The 13,040-nt window shown below is 45.3% G+C and overlaps 1 protein-coding gene across 10 annotated transcripts in view; it reads left to right on the top strand.

The window, feature by feature from the left end:
- The window catches only part of ARNTL (aryl hydrocarbon receptor nuclear translocator like), a 50,927-nt gene extending 37,911 nt beyond the window's left edge, over positions 1-13,016 (top strand). For 4 of the 10 annotated variants that reach the window (XM_030950628.1, XM_030950622.1, XM_030950632.1 and 1 more), the window contains 9 exons: positions 282-431; positions 2,144-2,390; positions 6,848-6,954; positions 7,296-7,446; positions 8,016-8,104; positions 8,947-9,055; positions 10,733-10,826; positions 11,792-11,894; positions 12,318-13,016. In XM_030950628.1, coding sequence (XP_030806488.1) covers positions 282-431; positions 2,144-2,390; positions 6,848-6,954; positions 7,296-7,446; positions 8,016-8,104; positions 8,947-9,055; positions 10,733-10,826; positions 11,792-11,894; positions 12,318-12,478 — 1,211 coding nt within the window. In that variant the 3' untranslated portion in view covers positions 12,479-13,016. The remainder of the gene's footprint in view (positions 1-281; positions 432-2,143; positions 2,391-6,847; positions 6,955-7,295; positions 7,447-8,015; positions 8,105-8,946; positions 9,056-10,732; positions 10,827-11,791; positions 11,895-12,317) is intronic. The other 6 variants (XM_030950625.1, XM_030950623.1, XM_030950624.1 and 3 more) reach the window with 4 other exon arrangements.
- The last annotated feature ends 24 nt before the right edge of the window (positions 13,017-13,040 follow it).

Genomic DNA, 13,040 nt, shown 5'->3' with positions numbered 1-13,040 from the left:
TCCCCTTATATGAAACCCAGACCCACACCTTACTATGTCCTTATATGAAAACCTATGCCTTACTACCCCTTATATGAAACCCAGACCCACACACCAAAACAGCACGAAATCGAAAAGAAAGAAAAAATAAAAAGCTAAAACCTGAGTACAGTCAGCTGGGTCCTGCACAGTCACACACATCAAAACCTCAAAACCAGGAGATGCAAGGCCCAGTGGGGTTGAAGCACTGTGGGGTGGGGTTTTGGGGTGGTTCCCTCTGACCCTGCCTCCCTCGCTCGCAGCCGGACTGCCGGTCAAGACAGACATCACGCCCGGGCCCTCGCGGCTCTGCTCCGGGGCACGGCGCTCCTTCTTCTGCAGGATGAAGTGCAACAGGCCCTCTGTCAAGGTAGAAGACAAGGATTTCCCTTCAACCTGCTCAAAGAAGAAAGGTAACCATCATGCTTTTGTTGCCAAGGCTGTCAGGATTTTTTTTAATGCTGCTCGTTCGCAGTGGTTGAATTTTTTACATTTGTTGATGTTTCTTGTTAAGATTCTGAGCTATGTCTTGGTCTGTTACTTCTTCAAACTCCCTCTCGCCCCCCTCCAGTATCTCTTACACACCTGTATTAGCATTTAAAGCCAAATTCTCCACTCTGATTTCTTGAAACTTTTTCAGGCAGTGTGTGCCAGCAGCTCTGGGGGCTTATTGCATCATCTTCAGACATTGGTCTGATCACATTCACTCTTCACCACCTGGCCAGTGTCTCCAGTAAAGGGGAGCTGTTCCTTGTTCTCTGCCCAGGGATGTGTGGATGGATATCCACCTCAAAAAATGAGTGTAATTCTGAGTTCATCTGTGGGTTTGGTACATTCTGAGTACTGGAAACGTGGCATTTCTACACCTTGTAGCATTAGCAGTGTTGGTAATATTTTCTCCTCTGCAGGTTATTATTCTAGGCATGTTGGAATATATATTTAGCCCAAATGTGAAGGTTTCTTCTTGGAGTACTGTGAATGATACATTTGGTTTAGTTAAAGTGAAAAGACAAACAGCAAGAGAGCAGAGACAGTTTTGGTGCATTCTTTGGCTGTGGCAGCTGCCCCAACTCCCTGTGAGGTTCAGGCTCAGCCTCAGCCTTGGATCCCTCTCTGCTCAGGGGGCCAGTTTGAGTAGTTGGCACAAGCCTTTTACTCCACCTATGAAAGTCATCTTCCTTGGAGTTTTCAGGTCTGCTCAGTGCTAAGGAATGGGAATTCTTTTGGATTCTGACTTTTACTGGCCATTGCAAATCTTCATCACCCCTGTGTGCCCCACATACCCCAGAGAGAGTATGTTCTGCCAAACATGGGTTTTGTAGGAGCCTCAGGTTAAGATGAAAGAGGCATTTTATTTATTAATCTACTAATTTCTTCATACATTCCTTTGGGTTAATTGCCTCTTTTGCTGAAATAATAAAATGTGATGCAATTTCTGCTCGAAATTACCAAAAGCAACCTTGGTCTGAGCTATGTGACATTTCAGCATAAACAGTGGTTTTGCCAAGATAAATTGTTTATTGGATTATCTCAGATTAGCTGCTTTACAGCAGGAGTGCTGAAAAATCCCTTGGAATCACAGAGTCATTAAGGTTGGAAGAGGTTTCCAAGATCATTGAGTCCCAGCCTTTGAGCAAACATCCCTGTCAGCCGGACTGTGGCACTGAGTGCTCTGTCACTTCATGACCACCTCCAGGGATGGGGACTCCACCACCTCCCTGGGCAGCCCCTTCCAATGCTGGACAATCCTTTCTGTGAAGCAATTCCTGCTGATGTCCAACCTGAGCCTCCCCTGGTGCAGCTTGAGGCCGCGTCCTCTCATCCTGCCTGGGAGGAGAGGCTGATCCTCACCTGGCTCCACCCTCCTGTCCGGCAGTTCGAGAGAGTGATAAAGTCACCCCTGAGCCTCCTTTGCTCCAGGCTGAACATCCCCAGCCCCTCCTTAGTGAAGAGTATCCCAAATTTCCTGCATGAGAGAGGAGGTGCATTATTAGCAGAATTGAGTTGAAGTTCTCCAAAGCTGTACCCACGACCTAACTGCTTTCTTGGGTTTTGTTGGTTTCTTTTTATTTGTTTGTTTTTTGGTTTGTTTTTTTTTTTTTTTTGTTTTCTTTTCTTTTCACAGCAGACCGCAAAAGCTTTTGCACTATTCATAGCACAGGCTACTTAAAAAGCTGGCCTCCAACAAAGATGGGCCTGGATGAAGATAACGAGCCCGATAACGAGGGCTGTAACCTGAGCTGCCTTGTTGCCATCGGGAGGCTCCATCCGCACGTGGTGCCGCAGCCGGCCAACGGCGAGATCCGGGTGAAGCCCACCGAGTACGTGTCCCGGCACGCCATCGACGGCAAATTCGTCTTTGTAGATCAGAGGTGAGAATCCCCCGAACAGCTTCCACCCCGGCTCACTGGCCAGCACTGCCTGGCTGCAGACATCTTTTATGAAAAATCCTTTCCTTAGGATTTTTCCTCCTGAGAAGCTGAGAGGCCTCAGGAACAAAATGTAAACAATGGTTATCTGCTGCTGTGGAATGCAACAGGTGCATCTGTGATTGGTCTCATGTGGTTGTTTCTGATTAATGGCCAATCACAGCCCAGCTGGCTCAGGCTCTCTGTCCGAGCCACAAACCTTTGTCATTCATTCCTTTCTGTTCTTAGCTTAGCTAGCCTTCTGCTGAAACCATTTCTTCTATTCTTTTAGTATAGTTTTAATGTAATATATATCATAAAATAATAAATCAAGCCTTCTGAAACATGGAGTCAGATCCTCATCTCTTCCCTCGACATAAGGGAGCACGGTCACACTGCCTCAGCCACAGCTTGCCTCACAGCATTGTGTGAATACCATTGGGAAAAGGAATTGCTGCCCTTTTGAGCTTTTTTTACTGGGTTAGCTTTGAGGTGGAGCTCTGAGCTGTTACTGTTATAAATAAGAAGCTTGACTAGGCCAATATTCAAGAGGCAATCAATTTATTAATTAATATGGTAAAGTAGGAGCAGTGCAGCGCTGGGTACAGTGGGGGAAGTTTTCCCTCCAACTGCACACCAATAGTTGAGGCTCACAGGTATTTATAGGGGTACTCATCAGCTTTCTCAGCAGTTTCTGCTCCCAATTTTTACTCCTCAGTAGTTTCTATTCCCAATTTTTACATCACAATTCTATACACTGTTGTGATTTAGTGTTTCTCAGGATGTATCCCAAAAGGAGTATCCCAGGTGGTGGTGGTCCAGGTTCTGAAAGAAGGAAGACAAATCCCATCTGGTGAAGTCCAGCTCCCCAGATGTGGGTCCACCTTTTAATTACAAGGACTATAAATCTAATAACAGTGATGTCCAGCTTCCCTTGGTCGAAACTATAAATCCTTGAGTTGATGTTCATCTTCCTTTCTCAAGCTGCTTTTCTCTGTTTTGTTAAGGTGTGAGATAAGCATGTTTCCTTTTTATATATTCCAAAGCTATCATTTCAAGGATACAAGCAATATTCTAAAATTATACTTCAAACGTTATTGTTGCAGAACTCTTTAAGGCTTAACTACAAGCAAAGAGCAACATCCTTAATGCTTTAATTCAAATGCCCCTAAATCAACTAAGGTTAATTATGAACAAAGGATAGGTTCAAAGGCCTTCTTCCATGCTTTACTTTCCTCAGTTATTATTAGAATTCATCTTTATAACTGTCCCATGGTCGGTTTCCACACATATCACAATCACAAATACTCACATTGCCTGTGTACCTGACACGAAACACAGCTTTGTATTTCACATTAATGCCATTGGGAAAAGGAATTGCTGCCCTTTTGAGCTTTTTTTACTGGGTTGGCTTTGAGGTGGAGCTCAGAGCTGTTATTATGCATTAATTCAGCGTGGCTGATGAAACTTTTTTTAAAAATCCCCCAAACTTCCAAAAATGTGGCAGAATAACGCCAGGATCTTTTCTGCCAATTCATTAGGGGGGTATGTATTATGTGTGTGTGTAATCTTCAGAAGAAAATGTTTTGAAACTGGACCCTAATTGCTGCCTCTGTTACATGAAACCTCTTGCAAACACCAGGCAGCTGAGAGGCTGCAGAGGCTGGGTGAGGCTTTGCTAGCATGTACACTTACATAACTGTTTACTAGGACACGTTCTGCTGGATTAATGCTTCTCTCTGGGACCCTTTGTGTTTGTAAGAAGGAAAGCTTTTCATAAGGGTTATTTCTTGGAAACGGTTTGAGAACCTCTGCCCTTGTGGTATCTGCTTTCAAACATCGATTTATTATCTAAAAGGGTAATTCTTTCCTTTTCCAAAAGAAAAGGCTTGAATTTTCTTCAGTAGCAGGTACATATGACCTGAATCTTCCTTGAAAATTACTGGATGGTGGAGGGAAAAGTAGGAGGTTGAAGGATGTTAATGGAGAGGTTATGCTGGGTTGGTTGGAGAGGGGTTGCCTGGTTCCCTTCCTTGTCAAGAGGGATTGAGACTGCCCAGATGAAGCTGTTCCAGTTTCTCTGTGGCTTTGGCTCAGCTGCTTGAGACACAGAAAAGCCCAAACTCCAAACTCTTGACAGAATCTGCCTGCTGGAATTGGGTTCAGGGGAGACTCAGCTGACCTTTAGTGCCCTTTGAGAGGAGGTAGAGGAATAGTCATGGGAGGAATTCAAGTGCAGAGAATATTTTTTTTTATTACTTATCTGTTTTAGAGTGGTTGGGTTTGTGGGTTTTGGTTAGGTTGGGTGGTTTGTTGTTTTTTTTATTGGATAGAAAACTTATGAAAATACCAATTCCTGAGTGCTCGGAGCTGGTGCTCACTCTGGGAGCTGTGGGAGCATTCAGAGCTTTCTGTTGCTCAGAAAATGCCATTCTGTCTTGTTTATAGACAAGTTTTATTTTCAAAAGATCAGGCTTATTCCCCTGATGTGTAGTTTGAAGGCATTTTTAAAATAATGAGACTCAGAAAATGTTGACCCATTGGATTTAAGCACATATGCTTTTATTGAATTGCTTTCCAGCTGTTGTTTACAGTGCTTGGGATGTCTATGCTACTTCAAAGAACTCTTTGAAAGGGAATTTATTTAGAAGAAAGCCTCATCTGTAGGCCTGAAGCTGACATCCAATGATCCTTGCTTTTCCTGGAGAATATTTAGGCACCTGTAAAAGTTGAAAACAATTTATTTCCAAGTCAGGTTGTTTTGTTCATATAGACTTGCACTGTTCATTTATCATCTGTTCAAGAAACTCAGGAAAGAAACACTTCCTAAACTCCCTGTGACCTTTTCTGTCTTCATGGATTTCATGGTCCCTGGAGAAGCACAGCAATGGATTAGGTACCAATTAGCTGGGCTGCCACAGCCAGGGAGCTGCTTAACAATTCTCTGTTGGAATGGCAGCTACACTGAGCAGAGTTTTAGAGAATCATCTCTCCTCTTACTTATTCAGGACTTCTGATTGGTCTGCAAGCTGAATTTGAGAGTAAAATGAAGTTTATTACCTATGCAGATGTCATCGGATACAGCTTCAGGATTCAGAGCTGCCTTGTTAAGTGGGAGAAGGGAGCTGAGGAGAAAAGTAAATACAGGATGAAATTCCAGAAGGACACAAACAATTTCCTTCCTTGCATAATAGAACATGGTCAGATATTGAATGCACCCAGTCTGTTGGTGGCTGTAATTTGGTGCAGATTCTCCTTTCCACAGCACCTGCTGTGAAAAGAAAAGGGTTGACAAGTTCCCTGTAGCTGCTCATGCTGTGTGGGGTATCCCACCACAGCAGTGCTGCTGAAAGCCTTGGTTATTAAAGTTCTTGGAAATATACTGGAATAAGCTTGACTGGGTTCCCAGCTCTTCCATTTTAAAGACAGGCTTGGTTTTGCTGCTTTGTGGTTCTCTTGGAGATTGCTTTGATGAGTTTCCTTGGAGTTTTAAGTGGCCTGGCATAAGGCTCACCCTACAGAAGCCAGTTTGAATTCTTGTTTCCTTCTCCAAGGCTGAGGGTGTTGGTCTCCCTGTCGAGGAGGGCTTGAGGTGTCCTCAACTGGTGCTGAAATCTCTTGTGTTTGGGAACACACAAAAATGCCCCACATTGAAATACTATGGATTTGGTGCTTCAGCTTTTCCCTCCTCTGTTCTTATTCATAATTGTTAATATGTACTAATTTCTGCATTTTATATTGTTTAATTTGGTCTTTTTTGAGATTGCAGAATAGATGTTGATCTACCTGGGTTTGTTCTTTGTTGCCCTTCATGTTTAATTTGAATTGGAATGGTTTGGAATTGTGACACTTATTTCAGCTTCTCCAAGGAATCTTCACTTCTCCCTCAGTAATTTTCTTCTAAGAAACGCAGATTTTTTTTTTCTAACAAAATTCTTCTGGAGAATTCTTCTAAAGAATTCTAAGAATTTTCCTCTAAGAAATGTACAAAATCCAAGTCAAGTTTGGTGTGGTGTTGTTCTGTCCCACCCTTGAGTTCTCCAAACCTTTGATGTCTGTTGTGCAGTGGCACTTTGTGCAGAAAGCTTTGTGTTATCTTGTGGCAGCTTTTTTCAGGCTTAAATTCCCAAAATTACAGCAAATCTTCAAAGCTGTTTAGAAAGTCTTACATCCCCTCTGGTGATGGTAGGTCAAATGTAATACCTGAGGGCTCTGGGTGTTAGGTACTTTTTTAATTACCTGAGAATTAAAAATAGTATTCTTAAGGATTTTTTTTTTACCTTCTAAGCCAAAAATTCCTTTCCGCATTACTTGAGCCTTTCCCAGCCTCAGTGTGAGGTTTAGAAATCTCTAATACTTCAACTTGAAAAGATTTTTTTAAATTTTTTTTTAAATTTTCTTCCTCTCCCTCCCTTCCCCAGGGCAACAGCCATCCTGGCATACTTACCCCAGGAACTTCTAGGTACTTCGTGTTATGAATATTTTCATCAAGATGATATAGCACATCTTGCAGAGTGTCACAGACAAGGTATGGTTCTTAATAATTCAGGAAAGAAATTTTGTTCAAAATATTGGGAACAGTTGTGGTGTATTAAGGAAACCAAACACTTGAAAAGATTTGGGTATTGCTGTTTGCAAATGCTTTAGTCAAGAGCATTGTGCTGTATGTGCCAAGCACTGTGATTACCTTAGACTTGCATGGATTTGTAGGGAATATTTGAGGTTCAGGATGGGTGAGGGGGATGATGGAGGAATAGCATTTTTCTTGATGGATGTGGGGAGGAATTAACTGGGTTTTCCCTGGTAAGGGCTCTATTTATGTTGTGGTGCCTGCTTGACACTAATGACTTGCTTTCTGCCTCTCTTCAGTTTTGCAGACAAGAGAAAAAATTACAACTAACTGCTACAAGTTTAAAATAAAAGATGGCTCTTTTATTACGTTGCGGAGTCGCTGGTTCAGTTTCATGAACCCTTGGACCAAAGAAGTAGAATACATTGTCTCCACAAACACAGTGGTTTCGTAAGTGCTTTTCCCTCTGCAGGTGCCTGGGAATGCCCATTGCTTTGCCCTTTTCTCACGTGAGATTTGACCTAAACATGTGCACACCTTCTGGATGACAATAGGTGTCTTCTCCAGACAACACCCCGGGGAGTTAAAACAACCCCAGGTTTAGTTTAAGAATTGCAGTAATTTAATTTCTGGTCGTTACAGCTTGCAGAAAATAGAAATATATTCTTTCTTTGGGAAAAGCTGGGATTTGGTCTTTGTAGGAACTTAAGGGGTGTGCATTTCTTTGCTTTGGCAGGTATTTCCCCCCCTTTTCCTTTCTCTTGAGGTGACTTCTCAGCAGAATAATTCCTGCAGAGGAGTTCTGTGCTGAGAGAAGCTGTTGGGGTCTGGCACTGCACACTTTGGGGTGGAACAGGGTGCTTGATCCCTGGTGTCAGTCTCAGAGGTGACACTGCTGAAACCCTGAAGCATTCCACGCTGAAACTCTGGCTGCATGACCTGGGTTGTAATCACTGGGAGGGTTTTCTGCCTCTGTAGGGTTTTCTCTCCCTGATTTTTCTCCTCCTTGCACTCCGCAGCACCACGGTCCTGGAGAGCAGGGACGCGGCCTTTCCGCAGCTGGCGGCGTCCCCACACAGCATGGACAGCGTGCTCCAGGCTGGAGAAGGTAACTCCTGGCCTCAGCAATCCCTGCCTCTCCTGCCCTGGCAGCAGCTCATCCTGCCTGCACACATTTGCTGCCCTTCTGCATGGAAATTTGTTCATATCCTAAGGAAAATGAGGTTTAGCTTTGGGTCTGAGCCACAGCTGCTGAGGGTGGCTGTTGTTAAATCTGCATTTCCAGAAGCATTATCCATTCTGGGTAAGCAATGCTGGGGCCTTGCCTGCCCTCTCAGTGGGGGCTTTTCTCTGCTTGGAGTGTATCAGGCTCTTTGCAGGTGCTCCTCCCAAGTGGAGGTGTTCTTTCCAGCCTCCCAAGTGCTGTGCAAGTGGGAAATCACCTTACAGAAACAGCTCCTAACTGCTCACACCTCACTTTTGCCTTCACTTTTACATTCCTGCAGTTACCTGCAGGGGCTTTATTTGCACTCATCAGCTCCCTTGGGTTTATCTCATATTGAGTGGAGTATGCACTGGCAAGTTCTTCACACAAAGCAGAGAACAAACATGTTTGGAGAAGGACCTGTTTGGGCAGAGGGTCTGACACGGCCATGCTGTACCAGCTCTGGACAAGAGGTAGCACCAGATGCTCAATTCTGAAAGAGAACAGCCAGATTCTAAAAGAGTTGGGGCCTGCCCTGTCCCTGCTGGCACAGAGGGACATCTGAGACCCAGCACTGCTCAGTGCAAGCCAGAGCTTTTCATCCATTTGAAGGCACTCAGCAGTTGGTGGAACTGTCAATAAATCCTGTTCAGAAGGTCCTGCAGCCACTCAAAGCCTAAACACAGTTGCCCTGTGGGGAAAGTTTGCAAGCTTTTCTCTGACCTTAACATTTCTGCTCATTTCAGGTGGCCCCAAAAGGACCCATCCCACTGTGCCTGGAATTCCAGGTGGAACAAGAGCTGGGGCAGGTAAAATAGGGAGGATGATTGCTGAAGAAATCATGGAGATTCACAGGTGAGAGAAAATGGTGTGGAGTTAAGTTGTTTTAGTCCTATTCTTTAAGAGGAGTTAGACTTCCTTAATTTCCTCTGAAAGAACAAATTATTCAAGCTGAATAAGGAATGATCCAACCTTACTGAGGCAGCTACAGATTCCTGTTCAGCCTCCCTGAGGCAGTCAGCCCCCACAGGGAAAGCATGAAGTTACAGCCTTCAGCTCCCTGCTGCAAGAGACTGATACTGGTATTTCTTTGCAGTGGTGATGATGATGGCCTGTTTACCAGAAACAGGAGTTAAAAAGAGCAGCTACCTAGGAACAAATCCATTCCAGGCTGTTCTTTTCCCAGTGACTTGAGGCTGTGAGCGGCACAACCTCCAAATGCCAAAGCTGTTGACTGTGTGCCAAAACAGCAATGTTTGTTTTCGTGCAGTCCATTTGCTCAGATGCTTTTGGGGTTGTTAGATGTGCATGATGAGCTTTGCAGTTCCCCTGCAGCTCTTGGAGCAAGGACACAATGCTGGGGCCTTCCCATGGCAGTCAGGATGTGGGGCTGGGTCCAGCTCAGGGTCACTGAGGGCCTGTGGGGATCCACAGCTGCTTCTCGTGTTCTCACCTGTGTGAGCAGCTGCTTCCAGTGGGTACCACTTCATTTCTGTCGGCTAAAAATCCCTGTTCCTCGCTGATTTCCTCTTGGGAACTGTTTCCTTTCCTATAAAAAGGGTCTCACCCACCAGATGTTCAGTGGTACCAATTTAACCAGGCTGAGCTGCAGTCCAGGAACACATTCAGTCTGTTTTCCATAGTTTTGTTCCTGCTGCAGGCAGGAGATTCCCTCTGTCCTCACTTCAGGCAGCTGCAGACCTATCCCTACGGCTGCATTCCTTTCTGTAGGAATAGGAAAAGAAGAAAAACATGGCTGAATCATTACTTTGAAGCTTAACCATCCCTTTTAGTAGCTGTAAAACATTTAATTAGCCCAAATGAGTGTAGTAGTGCAGTTACCACCCATGTTTGCATTTCAGTTCGGACCCTGGGTTAGTTCCAGTCCTTTTTCAGCAGCTGTTACTATTTTCCAGAGCTGCCTTCTGTTCAGCTTTCCCAGGGGAACTCTGCCAAGGAGAAGAATCCCATTTCCATTGCTTTTCTCTGTAACTACCCCTCCTCCCTTTAGTCTGGAGATTCGTTGGTGCTACAGTCAATACAATATTCATTATTAACGATGTTTGATCAGGCTATGGAAAATGGAAGTGAACAATGTGGCTTTGAGCAGTTACAAACAATCCAGTGTCCAATGGACTTGTGTAGCAGGAGCTCACTGGAGGAGTCTGGGTTACTGTGACTGAAGCAGCTGGAACTCTTAGCTGGTGGAAACTGAAGTAAAATACTCAAAAATGAGGCTTTCCTTAGCAGCCAGGACCTTTTCCTTCTGACTCTGTGAAGGCTGCCTGGGAAAAAAACAGGGAGGAGGTAAAGCTTGCAGATCAAGCAGGCTGGATTTGCACAGGGCTGTTGGTCTGGCTGCACATAACAGCATTGCTGCTCCTGCTGGCACGAGGAACACAAAAAAGGGAGATTACAAAAATGAAGCTCAAACTTTTAGCACCTTATGGCACCTGATATTGAAGTCAGTATTAAAAACTCCAAGTCTCTGAGTCGCTTGTAAATGCATGCCCTGTTTTATGCACGTTTTAGGATAAGAGGATCGTCACCTTCCAGCTGTGGCTCAAGTCCCCTGAACATCACCAGCACCCCCCCGCCCGACACATCCTCGCCAGGAGGGAAGAAGGTAAGAACAAGCTTCTCCCAGGCTGGGCAGTCAGGGCAGGGAATGTGGGACTGTGCTCAGGGAACAGCTCCTGCCTGCTGGGCTGGAAAAGGGGCCCAGCCAAAGCACTGAGGGGGTCACAGCCCCTGTTCTGAAGGGCTGCCAGCAGCACGTCCCAAACTCCAGCAGTGTTTGACACTCACCTGCCCTGTAGGTTGGATGTTTGCAGCAGAGCTGCAAGGAACGGCTCTGCTCACGTCTCTCCAGCCTCCAGAAACTCTCTGACACCCCGTGCTGGTGAAGGCTGGCAGTGCTGGCACTGCAGCACTGGCTGTGCCCGAGGAATGCCACCACTGAGCACAAACCAGCGCAGCTCAGTGCTTGCCTGAGCACTCAGGTTATTTTTAAGTCAACACTGTGCACCTGCCTTGCTCTGAGATTGCTGGAAGCAGCCAGGACAAGAGTTCAGGTGGCTCAGTGCTGGTAATGGCACTTGAGTGCTACTCAAGCAATCTCTAAATGCTTATGGAAGTTTTATCCAAAGCATATCCAGATCCTTATGCACCACTTCAGACTTACTTAACCATTTTTTCTCAGAAATGGTGACTTGCTTGTAAGAATTGCTTGTACTGGAACAGACAGTAAATATTTCTGTCTATTCCCAGCTCTCTTTGTTCTTGAAATAAAACTCCAGGTTGGAACAGAGTTACAATTCTGGTAATAGTTATTCTTTCTTCTTCTGCCCTACAGTATTCAACATGCCCACAGAATAGGGGCTGCTGGCATGGCATAAAGGAAAATGCAGGTGGAGGGTTGGGTGTTTTCAGCACCCCCTTGATATTTCTCCTTGTTTAGATTGTTTGTTATAAACCACAGGGTTATTTTGGGAAGTCCATCTACCCTCTAGTAAAAATTCCAGTATAGGACAGTTTAAGACTTAATGCACCATTTCATGCTGCTTTAGAGCTTCTGTTTTGTCTTTCAAGATCTTGAATGGTGGCACTCCAGACATTTCATCAGCTGGGCTGCTGTCTGGGCAAATCCAGGATAATTCTGGGTACCCGTATTCCGACAACTCCTCTATCCTGGGTAAGTGAAGTCACACATGAACACCCTCAGTGCCAGCTGAACACACATGGACGCTGGTTGCTTGTAGCAGTGACTTGCTTTTACCTGCTGAGGCACAAAGCCCACAGCCGAGCACTCTGTGTGCCCCAAGAGGCACCTGGGCAGCCTGTTTTGTGAAGTTCCTTCATACTGGAACATCCTTAGGCAGCGCTTGGCAGCCTCTTTTCCTGAGTCAGTGTGAAGTAGCTCAGCTGCTCAGATGCTGCAGCAGCGCTGTGTGCACTCTGGCACTCAGGTTGTCCCTGTGAGGTGCGGTGGCCCTTGCTGGGGAGTGACCCAGCTACCAGGGCTGTCCCTGGGCCCCAAAGCCCTGGCTCTGCCCCAGAGGAGCAGTGCAGGGAGGAGAGCAGCCCCTGAGGCGCTGGCCGTGCTGTGTCCCTGCAGGGGAGAACTCCCACATCGGCATGGACATGATCGACACGGAGCAGGGCTCCAGCAGCCCCAGCAACGACGAGGCGGCCATGGCGGTCATCATGAGCCTGCTGGAGGCCGACGCGGGGCTCGGCGGCCCCGTGGACTTCAGCGACCTGCCCTGGCCCCTGTGAGGGAGCCAGCAGCCAACAGCCAAGTGCATTTACTGGTGGGGCTCTGCACTCTGTGAAACCCGTGGGACTGAGAGGCTTTTATGTGGGAACTTCATAAAAGCTGCGTCAGAATGCAACTCATCCTACCATGTGTAACTTCAGACAAAGTGGAATAACCTGCTACAGTGTTCTGTGTTGATTTGGTTAGCTGTGTATAGCTTGCAATACTTGTATATTTTGGATTCTGTTGTTTGAAATTTTTTTTAAATCACTGTGCAACTCACTGGCATCAGTGGTAGCTTTTATATGCAAATGACCATTTCAGATGTATGGTGTGTTTTTACACTGCAAAACAGTCCCCATGTGGATATTTCTTATACTAATTGTACCATAAAGCCGTTTATTCTTTCTTGTAAGAATCCTTTACTATAAATATTGTTAAAGTGTAATGTATTAGACAGTTAAATATTTTTAAAATAAATGTTTCCCTTGTTCTAAGATGGAGCATTTACTTTGATAAATAAATTTGATAAAACCCTGCTGAAGGTGCATGCTAGAAGCACTTGGTATTTATCATTTCTTT

Source organism: Camarhynchus parvulus, chromosome 5 (assembly GCF_901933205.1).
Source record: "Camarhynchus parvulus chromosome 5, STF_HiC, whole genome shotgun sequence".
NCBI lineage: Eukaryota > Metazoa > Chordata > Aves > Passeriformes > Thraupidae > Camarhynchus > Camarhynchus parvulus.
The sequence above is the reverse complement of the archived record's forward strand: the minus strand, read 5'-3'. Positions and strand labels throughout refer to the sequence as shown.